The sequence below is a fragment of the Stegastes partitus genome, unplaced genomic scaffold (genome assembly GCF_000690725.1).
Source record: "Stegastes partitus isolate 25-593 unplaced genomic scaffold, Stegastes_partitus-1.0.2 Scaffold46, whole genome shotgun sequence".
Taxonomy (NCBI): domain Eukaryota; kingdom Metazoa; phylum Chordata; class Actinopteri; family Pomacentridae; genus Stegastes; species Stegastes partitus.
In genome coordinates this window covers 616,157-628,547 of record NW_007577777.1, presented here as the reverse complement: position 1 = coordinate 628,547, position 12,391 = coordinate 616,157, and the positions used below count along the sequence as shown (strand labels likewise).

General features: G+C 42.2%; 1 protein-coding gene across 2 annotated transcripts in view; it reads right to left on the bottom strand.

Annotated features, from left to right (window-relative positions):
• Positions 1-4,911, bottom strand: part of fam91a1 (family with sequence similarity 91 member A1) — a 31,216-nt gene extending 26,305 nt beyond the window's left edge. Inside the window, exons 1-3 of one of the 2 annotated variants that reach the window (XM_008306756.1) lie at positions 4,645-4,911; positions 2,083-2,167; positions 1,408-1,559 (exon numbers count right to left, since the gene is read on the bottom strand). In XM_008306756.1, the coding sequence (XP_008304978.1) occupies positions 1,408-1,559; positions 2,083-2,167; positions 4,645-4,716 (309 nt within the window). In that variant the 5' untranslated portion in view covers positions 4,717-4,911. The remainder of the gene's footprint in view (positions 1-1,407; positions 1,560-2,082; positions 2,168-4,644) is intronic. The other variant, XM_008306750.1, reaches the window with a different exon arrangement.
• Between the last annotated feature and the right edge of the window lie 7,480 nt (positions 4,912-12,391).

Here is a 12,391-nt window from a genome sequence, read left to right as displayed (position 1 = left end):
CCAAACTGACTGCAGAGCAAACAGTAAAGATTTTCTCTGGGTGTGTTTGTCCTGGGGTCAGTCCTCTGTGTCTCCCAGAGCTGGAATAGGAGGCTTTACTAGATGCTGACTGACACCTAGTGCCTGACTGATGCCAAATCTAGCAAGGCAGGAAACATATTATACTTTCCCGTCAAAGCAGGATTTGTCCTGAATAGACATGTTCAGTGCCTCCCAAAGCAATTTTAGCCAGGACCAAAGGAATATCTTTGGTGTCAAAATGATAAGAACTGGAATCATCATGATATCTATTTTGAATAATATCTATTTTTTTAAAGTAGTTTTGTTAAGGCTGCAAGGTGGCTCAGTGGTTAATACCACTACCTCGCAGCAAGAAGGTCGCCGGTTCACGTCCCAGTGAGGACACCTGGGATCTTTCTGGTGGAGTTTGCATGTTCTCCCCGTGCAGCGTGGGATCTCTCCGGGTCCAAAAACATGTTGAGGTTGACTGGTGATTCTAAATTGTCCGCAGGTGTGAATGTGAGTGTGCTTGGTTGTCTGTCTCTAAGTGTAGCCCTGTGATAGACTGGTGACCTGTCCTGGGTGTCCATAAGTCGGCTGGGATAGACTCCAGCCCCCTGCGACCATAGTGAGGATTAAGCGGTGTATAGATAATGGATGGAATATACATCTTTGTTTATGCATAGATGATAGATTTTGTGAGTTAAAAAACAGACTCATAGCTTTAACTGTGAATGGATGAATCATGTTTTTAAAAAAATCCTTAAAATATTTTACAGACTCTTTCTTGCAGTCAAATGCTCTGACTCTACAGCTGGCTAATGTATGCCATGTTTCAACATATTCCTTACTTGATATGCAAATTCCATATATGTTCAATATATTCACTCCCCCCAGCCAGTGCCATCGGCCAATTTCACCTCAATTCTACAATCATCGCAACTGCACAAGCTGAGCCATTTAGCAGATCGATTCAGGTGTACCAAATCATACAGTATACTGCGATTCTCCATGTAACAAAAAAAACAATTGTCCACGACAGCAGGGAGTTGTAAAAAGCTCACATCCTTCTAATTGCAATGGTCTCTTAGATTGCTTTGTGTAAAACCGGCATTCCTGCAGTGGTTTCCAGGGACGCTAAAATTGAAGACATTGTTCAATTTAAATTACCAGAGAGTGGATGTTTCCAAGCCAATTAGAAAATTTTGCTGCACAATAAGAATTCCTGCTCTCTTCCTCTGACTTCATCCGGGCCCATTGTTCTTTGAGAAATGTGAAGCGACTGAGTGGAAGACGTTTAGGTGTTTGTGAAGCTGCTTACAGAGATTATGATAGCAGAAAAGTGGTTGTTGCCTTCTTCACATCAAACACCCATCTGTCCTATTCCGTTCAACACAAGGCACTTACCTCCATGATTCCTATGTAATATGAGAACGGAGTGACCCGTAGCCCTTTGACCATGATGTCGGACAGGTGGTAGGGGTACAGCATCAGGTGGTCCCGACTGTACTTCAGGAGCTCCTCGTAATACTTGCGCTCATCTTTCCTCACGTGGCGCACTGCTCATAAAACACACATACAGCAGTCAGGTCACAGCCAGAGGTGAGTGTTCGTACAGCTACACTTGCCGTCAATCTATACCTGATCGATGCAGGTTTAAAAAAAGACACACTGATCCGAGGCAACGTCCGGAACGCCACGAGGGAAGCAGCGCAATTGATTACACTGAGTGTATATTATTAAGCAGCCATTTAGAGCTATTTAGCAGTTATTAGACATTTTCAGTGACATTTTACTTAGCTGGTAATCACATTCGAGATTGAGGGCAAGCATGCTTAAGGATAAAGCCATCATTAACCATAATCAATGCCGTACTCAATCTGCAGCTGCAATTCACATACATGTGACAAGAGGAGAGTCAAATATCACTGTGACTCTTGAAATGGACCTCTGATTAAAACTGTCTGTTTTAGAAGCGGGATAAACAACTAGATTTATCCTACCAGAATTCGCTCTGTGTCTTTTAATCTCACACTCAACTCAATTAGGATGTGTCACTCGTGTGAAGGACGACATACTCACCTAGGTTATTGCGGAATCGCAGCTGGTTGCGGATGCTGTACAGGAGCACATGCTTCTCATACTCGCGCTGGGAGTTCCCCAAACTCTGCAGAGTAAACAAAGCAAACAGGTAAGAATCAACATTTACGGAGCAAGGGAGCAAAGCTGATCCGCAAGGCCTCTCTTAACCCTCCTTTATTTCCACTGGCTGTGCATGTGTACAGTTTTTACATGCTGGTCCCACATTTAGAAATACGCAACATATAAACACAAAAGTGCAAGACAGGATGTGATTTTGAGACACAGGCTGAAAGTCACATAACAAAAGTAAGAATCCTGCTAAATCTGCTTGATAGTAGGTTTCAGCAGTTCTTACTAATGAAATTTTCTAGGGGTGCACCACTCCCTGGTACCAACACTGACTGCACTCAGCTGATCCTCATTAAGTTTAGTTTCATTGCCAGCGTCACTGCAAAAACTTCATTCAATCAGTTTAGTGCTCTGGCTTCATATCAACTTTGATTCACCACATGAAGCTCACAGATTTTGAATTCAAGGAAAATCAACCCTGATATCGAACAAGAGATTTGCAGACATGCTGAATTTAAGTTTATGAAATCAATTATGGGAGAGAAAAACTTACTTAAAATGTTCAGTTATAGCACTACAAACTACTTGATGCACAAAAAGCACAATTTGTGGCCTCCGCTATTGCTCAACTGGTTGAGCTGATGACCCAAGTACTGGGGCTATAGTCCCCGACGCAACGGTTGTGGGTTCAAATCCAGCCCATGGCCGTTTGCTGCAGGTCCTTCCCCCATTCTTCTCCCCATTTTCCTGCCTCACTCTCTACTGTCCTGTCAAATAGAGGCAAGAGCCAAAAAAATAACTTTTAAAAAAAGCATGATTTGCACCGTTTATGACTGGCAATCGTACTCCTCGGAGGATGCGCGAGGATGCAGACACTTCAAAGAGCAGTACAAAGCTAATCTATGTACATAACCAGCCTCCACTTCACCATGACATGTTGCTGCATGTCATGGTGAGGAGGGATTTATGCAATTGTAAGGGAAAAAATCACCCTTCCTACATTGCAAGCAAAAAAAACACAGTTTCTTCACCAATTCCATTACAAAAACCAGTGTTTACATCTGGTTAAAATCATTCAGTCAGTTTTTCTTTACAACCACAGAAACCTCTGGCTTCATATCAAGTCTAGTACACAAAGTAAAGCAGATTTTGAATTTACGAAGAAGCAACACTGATATCGAAAGAGAGCTCAACATTGGTGGATATGCTGAATTGAAGTATTGGAATCTGTTTTGGGGGAGATAAACTTCCTGAAAATGTTGAACTGCATCAGCACAAACCACTTGTATACACAGTACGTATGAAGCATTACATCCTTCCAGATCTGGGGCCCCTGGAGTTGCACTGATAGTGGTTGGCAATCCAAGTTCTCAGAGGAAGTGCAAGGATGCAGACGCCTCAAACAGCAGCACGAAGCTAATCAATGTGCATGTACCAGCCTCCACTTCACTGCGACACACCGATTTTTCATACAAGAAAAACCAACACTAACATCCAATAGGTGCTGGATATAAGTGGCTATGCTGAGTTTAAATATTAGAATCTTTCTTTGGAGTGAAAAACCTCCTTAAAATTGTATCGGCACAAACCCTTTGTATACTTTGCACATTACAGATTACAAACATCTTTACTACCTCGCTCAGGATGTTAATTGTTCAGTTTGGACTTGTTGGATTGCTCTTATCATTGTTGTCTTCTCCTGACTAGATCCTTGCTTGTCATACTCTCAGATGTATGTCACATCTGGTATCTGCTAAATGAAACTGCAGAACTGTAGTATGTTTTACTACTTCTGTGAGTAGCTTTGTGTCAGAGGTGGTTTACGTGGTTAGATGTTGTGATTGTAGCTGCTATAACTGAGTAATTTCCTGCAAAGGATCGATTAAGTATCCAGCTTTCTCTTTTGACCCACAATAAGCATGAGGACAGAGGTCCCTGGAGTTGCTCTCTTTCTGATGGGCAATCCAACTTTTGTAAGGATGCACAGGGATGCAGGCAGGCAGCTCAAACAGCAGCACGACGCTGATCTATGTACATGTACCCGCCTCCCCTTCACTACGACATGTTGCCGCATGCAGGAGGAGGGATTTATCACAGAGCATTAGTAGAGAAAAATCACCCTTTACATCACTCGACGGCGCAACACAAAGCACAGTGTGCACCATGACGCGCGTATGCAGTATTTGCAGGTGACATCCACGCGCTAAAAATCATGTGGCGCCACCTATCAAATAATCTGTCATGTGATGCCAGCGAGCCGGAGCGGAGCCTTCAATGGCTGTAGTGTGGTGATGGTCAGTTATGGCTCCGGCTGGACGGTGAAAGCCCTGCAGAGGAGGGGAGCTGACAGCCGCCCGTGTGACGGAGAGCACCGCGGTGACATTGACAGGTTCACCCCCCCTCCCTCCGTAGGACACCGCGGTGCCCCACCACCACCCCCAGCAGCACCACCACCTCACCGTGCCCCCCGAGGAGACGTTTAAAACACGGTACCTGCTTGACATTAGCGGGGAGCTTGTTCCACGGATAATTCTGCCTGATGTGAAATTCCACGTCCGTGTTCATCGCTAGCTAGCTAGCTGGCTACAAGCTGAATCCCTGGAGACGGTCAGAAACGGGCTCTCGGGCGAGTCCACGGTGACTTCACCCACCCCGCGGACACCCAACAACCGAGCGAGGCGACCCCCGGTGCGAGGAGACGGTTGGTCCGGTGGTTATTTGGCTTCTCAACAAACGGTCACTTCCTTGTTGTATTTTCGAACGAACCGTTCGTCACGCTCGTGGCTACATCCGTCACTTCCTGTTGAGGCGTGACCGTGGAGCTGAATGGAGCTGGAGACGGAGCGTAGGGACACCTCAGCGGTGTCACGTTTAGTGATAGTTCATATTTAAATGCGTATTTAATGTAATAACATGACATACAGTGGTGTTCACGGGCCAGTTAGCAAGATGTCAGGTCACCGTTACTTACAGGTAAACCGAGGTGAGAACTCCTCCAGCTCACCTGGCCTGCTGACCACCAGGTGTAGTCTTTTTTTATTTTTTTATTTTTTTATTTATTTTTTTATCTCAGCTCTTTTCTTGGATGCTAGTGGTCTTTCTGATATTTTAAATGACTATCAGATAATTTTACTGGTGGGAGGTGTGTTAATGTCACATTTTGACAGGACTTTATAACAATACAAATAAACACGCATATTTAAATATTTATTTATTTATTGGTACTGGTAACATGAGCGTCATATTTTTAGGGTTATGCATTATTCCAATAAGAGAACATATACTTTTACACATTTCTTGCGAAAGTGTACAAGCAGGAGTTTTGGGAGTGTGTCTGCAGAGGAGGAGGCTGTATTGCATGTCTAGGCCCCTTGTTTTTTATTACCTCCATTGTGGGTTAGATGTGGCGTGCACGATATATCGGCCACCACATCGGTATCGGCCGATATTAGTGTTTTTTTCGGCCGATGAACAAATTTAGCCGATGTGAAAAACCGATGATTGTCTGACATTAGTGCCTTCGTCTCTACGTTTGATATTGCTGCTATTTCACAGATGTTTTTACTTAAATGATCCTGGACTTTAAATATGTTGAAATATGTTTACATTTGTTTTACTTTTGCTACGTAATAAAGAAGACTATGTGGTCTAATTTGATATGGGCTTCTTTTGAATAGTTTTCACGTTCTCACAGTGCTTACTTCTACTTATTTTTTGGTGTGAACAAAAATTGAATATCGACATCAGTAATGTTGATTATCGCCGACATCAGAAATCTTAATATCGGATATCGGTATTGGCCAGAAATTTTAATATCATGCATCACTAGTTAGATGACATAACAAGCACTTGTTTACGCCAAAAGCAACATCTGTAGTCCACAGATGCTGGTGGGAAGAAAAAAAAACAACAACAATGCAATTTTGGGTTGATTAAAACTTTAAACCCATAGCTCGTTATTAGAAAGCACAATTTGGGAGGTATAAACTTTTAAAACCATAAGTATTCTACTTTGACAGAAAGTAGTATTTTTGGTGTGACTTTAAAACTATGAGTAGTATTTTGGTTAGAATAAATCGCACGTCATGCATGTTAGCATTCTGCCAGTTTCGCAGGTAGTGCTGTTGCGACAAACAAGGGTCCTGAATGTGGGGTCCTACAACTGTAGTCAGAAGGACATCAATTTTCAAAACATTAGACTTTGTGATGTTGTATTTGTGATAAATTACATAAATTATCATGTAATGTAGTAACGTTATAGCTAACCAGCAGTAAAATGTGTCATTATTTATCTAAACAGCTAATAATCTGACTTTATATTAAGCTAATGTTGCTGTGCTATATCAGCTTGCCGTAGCGCTAACGAGCTAGCTTGAATTCTTTGCTACTGTAGGCTAAAGATCCCTGGTGATTAAAATAGCTCATTCAATAGCAGGGCTGCCTTGTTGCACAATTCAAACTTTTGGCAAAACTTGTGTCTCAAAATAGTAATGGGATTGTTTTGGTGGAACATTTGCATGCAGGGAAGGTAAAAACTGGGATTAAAAAAAAAAAAAAAAAAAAAGGGCTGCCTTTTTGCAGAATCCAAACCTTAAGCAAATCTTGAATTTTTCAGTGTGATAGAGTTGTTGCTCAGAGGTTGTGCTTGTTGTTTCCCACAGTGGGGCGGATTATAAAAATATCACCACACAGATAGCAGAGGGGGAGGAGAAAGCCTCATTAAAAGCACTGACAATGACGTGCTTATACCTGCAATTTACATGTGGTGAGTCAGACCAAGAGAGCTCGAACACTGGATCGGTAGAAGCTGCGGATCAGACCTGTGCAGCTCCAGAGCCTAAAATACCTGCAGAGAGGCACCGAGGGAGGACGGAGAGAGCAAAGCACAAACTGTGGGGGAGAGAGGACACTAAATTAAGTTAAAAGGATGAACACGTGTAAAGTCAGGCATATCAACAAGATAGCTAAGGTAAAGCATACTGGCTGGATTAGCAGAAACATGGAACTGTAAAAGCAAAAGAGGAAATCAGGCTTGGAAATAAGTGGAGGTCACTAGCACAGCTTCAAAGAAGAACTAAAATCAATAGAAACAGAGCCTTCAATTTCAGTCTGAAATTGCTAATGGTAGAGCAGGATTTAATGTGGAACGGGAGAGCTTTCCAGAGCCTGGGTGTGGTAACTGAACAAGCCTTGCCAGCTTTTGGTTTTGAAGCATGAATGAAGGACTGAGAGGAGTAACTGTAATGATGAGCTAAGTGGCCTGGGGACAGGTCAGAAGGTCCTGTGGAAGGAGATCATGGCCAGATTAACCTGCTGGAGGGCAGGATAAAGCTGCTGCATTTTTCTTAATATCAACCAGTCTCATTAAAAGACTATCTAACAGTGTGTTAGTCCGTCTCTAAATACCTTCCCAGTTGGTCTCTGACTCTCAGCACCAGCGATTAGTGGGAGAAAAATCCAGATCCTTACTAAAGTAAAAGTGTTTATATAGAGTTGTTCTTTTCAGATTTGTCATAAATAAAAGTGTGGAAGTCTGAATCCATGTTTTTGAGAGGGTCATTGGTACCCTGCCATTCTAAAGTATCAATAATCAGACACAGAGTTGAGTGTTTATTTTGCCTATGACAGATTATCCAGCATATTAAAAAAAAAAACTATGGTTAGCAAGGTGAGAAACTGGATTTCCACCAGAAGGGGTCTTAAAAGAAAAAAGGTATTGGAAGATCACATGACAGATTGTAGCAGTGAAGGTTAAAGTAAAAGTATTGGTTTGGTTCCTCTGATTGATTATCAGTGAAGCATCAGTGAGCATGTTATTGTCGTCGCTACAGATACAGCTACAAATGTAGTCGAGTAGAAGTATAAAGTAGTATAACATGGGAAGTACAGAAGTCCCTCAGAATTCTACCTAAGTTTAGTAATTGAGTGAATGCCCAGCATTGCTCTCCACCACTGGCATCAGCCCCATTTATACATCCATTATCCATCCATTATCTATACACCGCTCAGTCCTCACTAGGGTCGCGGGGGGCTGGAGTCTATCCCAACCAACTTAGGGCAAAGGCAGGGGACACCCTGGACAGGTCTCCAGTCTATCACAGGGCTGCACTTAGAGACAGACAACCAAGCACACTCACATTCACACCTACGGACAATTTAGTATCACCAATTAACCTCAACGTGTTTTTGTACCTTGTGGGAGGAAGCTGGAGAACCCAGACAGAACCCACGCTGCACAGGGAGAACATGCAAACTCCACGCAGAAAGATCCCAGTGCCCCCACCGGACACGAACCGGCGACCTTCTAGCTGCGAGGCAACGGTGCTATCCACTGAGTCACCTTGCAGCCCCTCATATATATGTCAGTGTTTTAAAACAGATCATGAATACCTACTTTCATGAGGGATTTTCTAAAACAACAGAGCATTTTGCTTTTTATAAAAACAGACTCAAACTGTTGTAAATAGTGTATTTGTTTGTATTAATCCATATTTCATGCTCTTTCAGGTACTTACAGCAGGATGATGGTATCTGTGGGATTGATTCAAAACAAACTACAGGGCTCTGGGTGTTCACGTACCCAGAGCAATGTTGTGCCTCACAGATGCGTTTTAATAGTTTTCAGGCAACAATGGTAGTACGTGGCTCAGAGAAATGGGATGTGTTGGGCCTTGGTTTCAAGGACAATACTTGCAGATCAATTTGCTATTTCTGGTGGTTTTTTTTAACACTTGTTGGAAAAAGTTGAATGTAAAATATTGCCTGGCTTCTCCTTGAATCTCTGGATTCTCTGTGTTTCTGTGTCATGTTTACAGTTTTTCTGACAACCTGCACAAAATTGAAATGATGTTAGTTCTTAAAATTAGGTATTAGGTACAGTGATGAGATTTTTTTTTTTTTTTAAAGAAAGCATTCTTCTTAAGTGGAGAATATTTTTAAAGAAAGCTTAATTCAAAAACTATGAGGCACACAATTAGACTGAGTCCTCCTATAACTCAAGGTGCTTCAAATGTTGTACACTTCTCCTGTTGGAAATCTGGTTTGGTTGGGATGCATGCAATATATAGTGTACAACAATATGTAAATAAGTGCAATATCACTTAAATCAAAATTCCTCTTCAGCCAAGCATCTGCAGACTGGAAGGCATCCAGTGTTTTAGTATCCACAGGTATTAATAGTGCCATCAAAAGAAAATTAATGTCATTTCTTCAACGCCTTTCACACTCATGCAGCCCAATATCATCACACTCTCACCTCCATCCTTCATTGTCAGGACCATGCAGTCACTGTGGTAACCCGGACCAGGTTCACACCAAACATGCCTAAAACAATCTGAGTCAAATAAATGTATCTTGGTCTTCTCTGTGCAAAGAATGTGCTTCTGCTATTTAAAGCATGTTCTTTATCTTACAGTTTTGTGCCAAAGAGCAAGCATTTTTGGTGTTATGTCATCGTCTTCACACACTTAAGTGATGTTGCACAGACATACATTCACTTCTGTTGTTCAATGTAAATCCAGGCCTCTAAGTCCATTTCAGTGTTAGCGACAGTATGCAAAAATCCATCCATCCATTATCTATACACCACTTAATCCTCACTAGGGCCATGGGGGGCTGGAGTCTATCCCAGCTGACTCAGGGTGAAGGCAGGGGACACCCTGGACAAGTCGCCACAGGGCTACACTTAGAGACAGACAACCAAGCACATTCACATTCACACCTACAGACAATTTAGAATCACCAATTAACCTCAACATGTTTTTGGACTGTGTGGGAGGAAGCCAGAGAACATGGAGACTCCACACAGAAAGATCCTGGGTGTTCTCACTGGGACGCGAACCAGCGACCTTATGGGAGGCTGCGAGGCAACGATACTAACCACCGAGCCACCTTGCAGTTCTGTATGCAAAAATGCTTCTGGTATATTGTTTTATCAGTTAGTAAGGTGGAATATGTGAAACAAGTGTACAAATATTCTTAACTTTAACTGTAGTAACCAGAGTTTAAAGCTCACAAAATATCAGACAAAACTTAAAAGTGGCAAGACACAATAATTAGTATCTGGCATTTAGCAAGTAGAAATCATTTTGGTAATCCTAACTGGCCTAAAACATGAAAAGTTTAGTCTGATTTAATGTCAGATAGTGAGAAATAAAAGGTGAAATGTCTTTTTTAAACAGTGTGTGTAAACTTCTGGTTTCAACTGTATCACTCAAGATCATTCTTAGGTTCTTATCTATGTTTGTCCTGCATTCATACGTCAACAGAGTCCTGTAGTTGATAATAATGTACTTATTGGTCTAAAGTCAAAATGTAACTTTAAAGAACTGACTTTTTCTTGAGTAGAGGGATTATTGTTTAAGCAAACAAAATACGAAAGAGTTAAGCAAAAAATAATTGCCTCACAAATCTGTTTTTGAAATAGGCTAAAGCCAAGATGAACCACTGCACACATTCGCTTCTGAGTTATGTGAGTGCATTTAAGCAAGAGCCATCTTCATCCAGCAGTGCAAACACAGTGATCAATAAAGTGATTATTTAAGCCAGTAAGAAGTAGTAAAAGTGGAAAATCCTAATCTTTTCCCTGCAGTTTCGAAGACGTGCTTCTTGTCAGGTCTTCAGCTCCTTATGGGAGCCTTGAGTAATGATCCATAAGCATGAAGTTGTCACTTAGTAACTGGTAGTTGTGTATAGGATTTCACTGTGTGCCAAAGTCCACCAAAGCTGCATGCGCTTCCATGTCACCATATCTCCCTTGCTGACAGCTCACTTTCTTGCAGCTATGTCATTCAATCTGCCTACATGCAACTCCAGTTCCTTGTCATACGCCGCTAAACAAACACGACAATAATTCATCTCACTGCCCCGCGAGCTGCAGACGCACGGCAGAGGATGATCCCTCGTGAGATTAAAAAATGTCAACTTGATGATCTCTGTCAGCATCGAGGAGGTTTAAACGTCTACGGACACTGGAAACATGATGATATAAAAGAAAATACACATCATTTTGATTAATCTTTCCAAGTGACTTAAAAAAATCAAGTGTCACAAGCCGTTGTGTCCAGAGTAATTATTATCGCTCATCTACATATGAAAGCACCTATCTCGTGCTCATTCATTTGTATCAGCAACATTTTTTTTGCTCATGACCCCTTAAAAGATATGTTTCCTTGCAGGTCCTTGTTTATGTTCAGATTTCAACATGATGGAAGTTGTAAGCAGCTATCCCTCCTAAACAGTTTATTTTAAAGATATTTTGAGGCCTGTAGAGGTGAAGGTGTCAAGTAAACACTTCTTTATTAGAATTTCAGGAACAAAACACAATTTAACACAGTCTCAAAGTATTTATGGTTCTAATTTTAATCTTTCCTGCCAGTAAAAATAGCCTGTAAAATGTGGGGTTACCACCAGGAAACAGGTGTTGCCAAATCAACCAGGACGAAGCACAAATGACTGAAGAGAAGAAGATTTTTGGCTCTAATGTAATGGCTTTCGATTTATGTTTGAAACACCTTAAGACTTACACGTTTGGATTCTGTATTATTAAATCTCTGGATTATCAAACTACAGATTTCTTTAGGAAAAGTATGCGTATGCATGTTATATGCAGGGCTGAGCACAGTGGTTGCTACTTGGCTATTGGACACAGGTGTCACACAGGTGAGCCGCAGTCATCTCCAGTTGTGCGCATTCATGGACCTGCACGCACACACAAAAAAAACAAAGCCTTGGAGAAAACTGAGCCCAGTTCTTACAGCTGTTTCCCCTGATCACACGGGCCCATCAGCACCGTTCTATATTTACCTACATCCTGGGTTACACACACGAGGGAGGAGGCGGGGGTGGAGGAGGGGAGGACTTTAACAGCACAGGAAGATGGACAAGGGTTAGCAGCTCAGGGACACTTTGATTAAACAGCAGCCTGGGTGGGCGCGATGGCTGAGTCAGGACCCTGTGATGATTCTTCCCCCCGAAGCCATCATAAACGCTCCCTCCGCTGGACCCTGGCAAAGCTGTTAAGCCGGCAACTGGGTACCAAACAGCTCTGTGTCACATGAGAGGCCTGGCTGGAGTCACAGTGGCCCGGGATACTATTCTTAGCTGCAGGAATGTACACAGTGGCCTCATGGCAATCTCCACAGCGCCTAACTGGAAAGCCTTGTCGTTTCTCTGTGTCATGCTCCTTCCCTGACTACGCTACACACTTTCTCTCTGGATAATGTTTTAACTCTCTTTTAAT